General features: G+C 36.8%; 1 protein-coding gene across 1 annotated transcript in view; it reads right to left on the reverse strand.

The window, feature by feature from the left end:
• LOC136834647 (protein LIAT1-like) overlaps positions 1-2774 on the reverse strand; it is an 8511-nt gene extending 5737 nt beyond the window's left edge. Inside the window, exon 1 of the mRNA XM_067097229.1 lies at positions 2753-2774. Coding sequence (XP_066953330.1) covers positions 2753-2774 — 22 coding nt within the window. The remainder of the gene's footprint in view (positions 1-2752) is intronic.
• Positions 2775-7750: the final 4976 nt, after the last annotated feature.

A 7750-nucleotide genomic window follows, 5' to 3' on the forward strand; every position in this document is an offset into this window, starting at 1 on the left:
CCTGAGGATTACAGGACTGATTCCATGAAAAGCGATAAATGGTAATTACGTATAGTAAATTTTGCACTTACAACCTTCTCTGTTTTGAAAGCCAACGCCATCGGCCTCAGCATATTTTTTTCAAGCATACGCCTCATCCCCCTAAGGCGTGGTACAAGAAAGGTACAGCATTTTGGTTTAGAACTGGTCATTATTATTATTATTATTATTTAAAATGCACACACAATGATGGGAAACAAGCCAAGAAACCATTAAGTATGTCTCCATACAAGGGAATTCAAATATACAGTTTTTTGAGAAAAACAGTGATAAAGAACGATTATGATAAATACATTAACAAAAAGAGTCTTTTATAATAAAGGGTAGTAAAATACACATGAAAACATGCAACAGAAACATAATTTTTGCATAAAATACAACAAATTTTTACTACCAGGAGAATGAAAGGAAGAGATAAAACTAAAAACAAAAAATGAAAAAATGAAACAAAATATTAGTTAAATCCAACATAATAACTATATTAAACAGAATATTAATTAAATTGAACAAAATAGTAATCAAATTAAACAAAAGTGTAATTAAATTGAACAGAATAGTATGTAAATTAAATACACAGTAAGTCAATTAAAGAGAATATTAAACAAAATAGATATCAAATTAAACAAAATAGTAATTACATCAAAGAAAACAGTCACCAAATTAAACAGAATAGTATTTAAATTAAGCAAAACGGTAATTAAACTAAACAGAATTGTAATTAAGTTGAACAAAATCGTAATTCACCCCGGACGCAATCCACATCCCGGTGAAGCGATCTAAAACAAGGGGCCAAATTTGCATACGAAAAATGGGAAAAAAGTATTTCCAACGCGTCGACAAAAGGTATAAAACTATCATCAAAACAAGGGTCCTGTTAATAATGAAAATGGGAGGAAACTAATGACAACACTTTATACAACTTCTATCGGACACAATCCATATCCCAAGAGAGGCAATATATGAGGGGGCCCAAATTTGCATCCAAATTCGGGGCCACTTTCTAATGAGATTACGTTCCCTGACAAACAAGGCATACATTAGCGCTTCTCTCACTTCGACATTCGTCGCTCTCTCTCTCTCTCTCTCTCTCTCTCTCTCTCTCTCTCTCTCTCTCTCTCTCTCTCTCTCTCCTCTTCCTTGTCCCTTCCTTGGAATGATGTTTCATATAATTAATTCTTTCAATATTCTTTTATCTCTGTTCACAGTTAAAATATTTCTCATTATTGCTTGTTATTTCCAATGTGAAATTTTCAATTTTTACATGCATATTTACATCTGATTGATTAAGTTCCCGTTTTCTTCGCCTACATCTAGAATGACTTTTTGCTACAAAATAATCATACTTACAAAATAACATACTGACGTAAGTTTTCCCCCATTTTCTTCTCATTATGTCACTTCACCTGTCTGTCTAGATTATGAAGATATTGAACAAAACTTCAAATAATCCGACTGAAAAGAAAGTGGCCTCCGAACTCCACCATAACCTGTTGCCGCAATTGTAAGTTTCAGACTGGTCTGAAGTTAAGAGGCATTAACGTCTTCCACTCATTCCAGTGAATCTTAGGGTCTTATTGTCACCCATCGGGAGTTCATACTCCAATGTATATCAAAGACAGAAGACTGGATCTGGAGTTTGCAAAGTACCATGCAGGGACTGTGGTGATAAAAGGAGTGTCGGAGAGGCAGCATTTTCTTTATTCAAACGCATAATGGAACACAAGAGCAAAGATATGCGGGTTATACCAATACCTGAAAGTGGTTCCTGGTTACCTTCAAGTATTACCTGTCCATACAAAAGGAAGAAGATAGACTCAATTATCATCGGCCAAACAAACAAGTACAAAATGCGCTGAAGTTTCTTCGGCGCAATCGAGTTTTCGGTACAGCCGCTACAGCGTATAATCAAGGACACTGAAAACAGATCTATCTTTCGGTGCTCTCGGTATAATATTGTATGAGCCGCGGCCCATGGAACTTTAACCACGGCCCGGTGGTGGCCTATCCTATATCGTTGCCAGAAGCACGATTAATGGCCAACTTTAACCTTAAACAAAATAAAAACTACAGAGGCTAGAGGGCTGCAATTTGGTATGTTTGATGATTGGAGGTGGATGATTAACATATCAATTTGCAGCCCTCTAGCGTCAATAGTTTTTAAGATACGAGGGTGGACAGAAAAAGCGCGGACATAAAAAGTGCGGACGGACAGACAAAGCAGGCACAATAGTTTCCTTTTACAGAAAACAAAAAACATGTACTTCTATGACTGTTTTCTCAAACCTTAAGGGAACAACACTCCCTATATCTTCCTAAGACACACTAACAAGGGTCATATCAATCACTTTCTTGACCTCCATTTTAATTAAGGTAATCCAAAACGTTCAGAGGTTTTGGCACAGTCTCTTGCACGTTAATCAGTCTGCTTCAAAATTTTGGCAGCAATATAGCGCAGGAATCCTCTAGCCTAAAGTAAACTTATTATTTACAATCCTTTTATAATTGTTAGTCTCCTCAGACACATAACTTACATGAATTACTAGTCTTTCCTTGCACCTTTCGCTGGCAAGTAATTCTTTTGGGATGAGATTGCAGGCCCTGTTCCACTCTGGCAACAACTCACCACAATTCTCTAATTAACAGATTCCTAAGGCGGTCTGACATCGTTGAGAAGCGAACCCGTGTCTTCAAGCCGATGAGCTGACCTTCTTACCACGTTCACTTTCACTCTTCATTCTCTGGCCTAAATTTCCTTATGATTTTACTTCAAGTCCATTGCTTTAATCGGTGAATCCATCTCCGAAATACATAAAACTGCAATTCCTTCTATCAGTCATCCAAACTTCAGGCCTGTTGCATTAATTGCTGATTCGATTACGATGTAACAATGAAGAAATACACTAAGTGAAGCATATCCTTTAAACAGTATAATTCAAAATAAACATTCTCTCTCTCTCTCTCTCTCTCTCTCTCTCTCTCTCTCTCTCTCTCTCTCTCTCTCTCTCTGAGCACCAACTTTGGCTCTGTTGCCCCAGTTATTCAATTTATTGAAACAATCAGAACGGCTCACGCTTGGAATCACTTGACAAAGACAAGGCATACTCAATTTGTCACTTGATTTAGTGGTTATAGTCCCCGTTATCATGATTAATTGCGAGATGTATACATCGCACAGACAATCCAGCTCAATATCTAACCGGGAAACCGGCTTGGCTCGAGGCAAGAAGGGGGTCAGATTAGGAAATTAGATTACGAAGACGACTACAGGTTAATGTATTCTTATTCATCCAGAGACACGGTATCAAATAATGACTGACTGGCAGTTAATTATATGCCCTTTTATAGTGTAGAAGGAAAGTGTTTCTTTATCAATAATAATAAATGAATGAAGGAAATATTTCAGCAGGGCCAATCAGGTCAAAGTCGTACACCTCCTCTCGTACACAGAGCCTTCCTTAAGTTGCTTTTATATTTACTGAATGACCACGAAATCGAACATAAAATTTAGGTTAAAGGCCAACCTCTGGGACCTATGAGTTCATCCAGCACTGAAAATAAAAGTTGAAACAATTTTTAGGAAAGAGTGGAGAGTGGAGAGTGGAGAGTAAGATGGGAGAAAGAGTATATGAACGTAGTTATAGTAAAAGGAATGAAAAGGGTTACAGCTAGGGATGAAAGGGAAGCTACAAAGTAGTACTACAGTGCACTACCCCATCCTATGGGACTGAATAACCGTGAATTGTCGTGTTACGACTTCAAGAAAAGAAACAAGTACCCGTTATCAATAGCAACTGCTAAATCAAAGTAATACTAAAACAACTATCCAGCAGAACGAAGTGGGGCCTGAGAAATATATTCAGTTCAGTACACAGAACCTCAAAACAGAGGTTTACAAATTTACTGAAAGCCTGAATTACCCGACGTCGCATGCCAAAAGATAGGAATAACGATAATTATTGGTAAAAATAAACGTTTAACTTTCTTCCAGCTACCCAAAACTCCCTTCTGTCGTGTCCAAGGTACATTCGAAAGGTTTCAAAAAGGTTACTACGGGAATAACGTAATAATAAAAAGAGCAAAAGGTCCGCTAAAGGCACTTTCTCCCTCCTGCGAAATATTGCAGCCCGGGGCCAGCGCAATTGGTTCTATGAACTGCAACAGAGCGCTGCAAGGGAGAGAACGCCTCTGCCCGGAATACTCAATAACGCTGCTTTCTTTTTTTATTTATTTTTTCGGGCGCGAATTGCTCGGGTATTCTCAGCCTGTATTTATTTATTTATCTTATTTTTTTTTTCTTGGCGCGAATTGCTGAGCCATATTCTCGACTTCTACTGCGCGGAGGGGATACGGGACGCCTGCTATACAAACTGGATCGGATATTGTTTTAAATGGTTTCATATTTAGAAAGGGGTTTGAAATATCTCTATATTTCGTAAATTTGCAATAAAAACTGAACTGAAATAGAGGGTTGGCTGATTCGTGACTTATTATCTTACACTACGCAGTTTCCCCTCAACATCCACTGATTGCTAAATATCCCAAAGGAAAAATACGTTCTCGGTAACAATATTAATAACAACAAAAAATACGCCGAAGTTTCTTCAGCGCAATCGAGTTTTCTGTACAGCCGCTAATCAAGGCCACCGGAAATAGAGCTATCTTTCAGTGGTCTCGGTATAATGCTGTATGAGCCGCAACCCATGAAACTTTAACCACGGCCCGGTGATGGCCTATCCTGTATCGTTGCCAGAAGCACGATTATGGCTAAATTTAACCCTAAAAAAATAAAAACTGCTGAGGTTAGAGGCTGCAATTTGGTGTTTGATAATTGGTGGGTGGCATCGTGCTTACCCCATATGAAAAATGGGAAAAAGCACGTTAAACGAAGAAGAAGAAGAAGAAGAAGAAGAAGAAGAAGAAGAAGAAGAAGAAGAAGAAGAAGAAGAAGAGGATGATCAACATACCAATTTGCAGCCCTCTAGCCTCAGTAGTTTTTAAGATCTTAGGGCGGACAGAAAAAGTGCGGATAGAAAAAAGTGCGGACAGAATAAAGTGCGGACGGAACTAAAATGTAACATTTGAAATGCTATGACGTCATCAACCAACCCCTACACGAGGATTCTTGTGACGTCACCATCTAAGGACAAGGTGTTCATGTGACTGGTGCAAGGGCGAATTCACTCGAACTAAACTAGAGTTATGTTATTTAACGAGTTCTTCAGAAAGTTATATGCAAACTTTTATTCGTATTTCTCGTTGGTTATCACATTGGCATTTTCTCTAGAAAAGCCAAAACAAAATATTAGCAGAATGAAAAAAATTTGGTGAAAAAAACAATAATTTTTGTTGCAACAAGTTTCAGTGAAGACAACGTAACTTCAGCGTAAAAACTTTAATAGTTCAAAATAACTTCAGTGGAACAGCACAACTTTAATAGGTCACAATAACTTAGTGGAACAACACAATTTTATGGCGTCAAAATAACTTCAGTGGAACAAACGCAACTTTAGTAGGTCAAAATAACTCCCGTGAAGCAACCCAATTTTAGTGGTTCAAAATAACCTCAGTGGAATAACACAACTTTAGTGAGTCAAAATAACTTCAGGAGAACAAAAACAACTTTAGTGGGTAAAAATAACTTCATTGGAACAACAAAACTTTGGCGGGTCAAAATGAATTCAGTGGAACGAACACAACAATGGTGGGTCAAAATAACTTCACTGGACTGGAACAACATAACTTTAGTAGGTCAAAACAACTTCAGTGGAACAACATAATTTTAGTGGGTCAATATTAATTCAGTGGAACAAACACCACTTCAGTAGATCAAAATAACTTCAGTGGAACAACACAACTTTAGTGGGTCAAAATAAATTCAGTGGAACAAAGCAACTACTGTGGATCAAAATAACTTCAGTGGAACAAAAACAGTTTTTGTTGGCCAAAACAACTTCAATGGAACAAACACAACTTTCGTGGGTCAAAATAAATTCAGTGGATCAACATCATTTTAGTGAGTCAAAACAACTTCAGTGAAACAACACAACTTTAATGGGTCAAAATTACTTCAGTGGAACAAACACCATTTAAGTGGATCAAAATAACTTCAGTGGAACAAACACCACTTTAGTAGATAAAAATAACCTCAGTGGAACAAACACAACTTTGGTGGGTCAAAATAACTTTAGTGGAACAAAAATAACTAGGGTAGATCAAAATAACTTCAGTGGAACAAAAGTAACTAGGGTAGATCAAAATAACTTCAGTGGAACAAACACAATTTTTGCTGGTCAAAACAACTTTAGTGTAACAACAGAACTTTAGTGAGTAAAAATACATTCAGTGGAACAGCACAACTTTAGTGGGTCAAAACAACTTCATTGTAACAACAGAACTTTAGCGAGTAAAAATGTATTCAGTGGAACAGCACAACTTTAGTGGGTCAAAATAACTTCAGTAAAACAAAATAACTTACATGGGATTACACATCCTCAGAGAAATAAACCAAGTGAAGCGAAAATAAAACCCTCAGCATATAACAAAATAATTCGAGTAGAAGAAAACAACTTTACTGAACGCCGCGTCCAGCGCGTTTCCTTAAACATAAGAAGTTATGAAGATTCCTTCTACGAAATGTAAGTTGCAATACTTTCCAGCTCCCGTATTTTCTAGAGAGAGTTTCCGTCGCTATAGAGGACTTACTGAAAAAGCCTAATGTAATAAAAGTCATTTCACACTACATATAAAATCCGCTGTTCATAAAATAAATAAGAATTACGTTGCTGTGGAAGACTAAAGGCATGATCCTATATGAAATGACACACACATACACACATAATACATATATATATATATATATATATATATATATATATATATATATATATATATATATATATATATATATATATATATATATATGTGTATATATATATATATATATATATATATATATATATATATATATATATATATATATATATATATGTATATATACTATATATACATTAATGCCCTTATCAAACTGAGGCGGGACGGAAACAAAATTAAACTAAGTCAGCTGGATAAAAGATCGGGACTGAGCCCCGAAAGAATCTATGAGCCTGTTCTTATACTGTTTTAAGTCTGACGGACCCGCTTGTTGTTTATGGAATGTGTTTCAAGTGAAAAGTGACCAAGCTATCTCTAACCTTATTTACGGTCATTGCAGGATGTAGAGAGAGAGAGAGAGAGAGAATTCATCTCAGTGAAGAGCAAAGGAAAATGGTTTAAAAATAGCTTTGAAAATGGCAAGAGTTAAGGAAACTGGAAGCTGGAGTAGAATTTCACAGTTGGCAACCCACTGATTACTCATTTTCACAAGGTTAAGTCTGAAAAGTAGCGCCTAGAGGGTGTTGTGGAGCCACCAGAATTGGGAAGGTACTCTGGCCTTCATCTCGGTGGAACAGTTGCCGATATGATACCTGTAGAAAGGGCGAGGCCAATCAGTGAACGAGAGAAATAGTATCTGGAGGAGTGTAAGAGAGATTAAATGAACAGCCTTTGACTCAATCCCATCCAGAGAGGATACAGGAAGAAGCAGCCAAAGTATGAGTATAATATTCCTGACACAAGAAGCATAAGGTCAACACTGAACTTTAGAAATCTGATAAACAGAATTTGCAACCCAACAATACAGGATAAATGAACAGAACTGAATTGAATTGAACTG

The sequence above is a fragment of the Macrobrachium rosenbergii genome, chromosome 54 (genome assembly GCF_040412425.1).
Source record: "Macrobrachium rosenbergii isolate ZJJX-2024 chromosome 54, ASM4041242v1, whole genome shotgun sequence".
Taxonomy (NCBI): Eukaryota; Metazoa; Arthropoda; class Malacostraca; order Decapoda; family Palaemonidae; genus Macrobrachium; species Macrobrachium rosenbergii.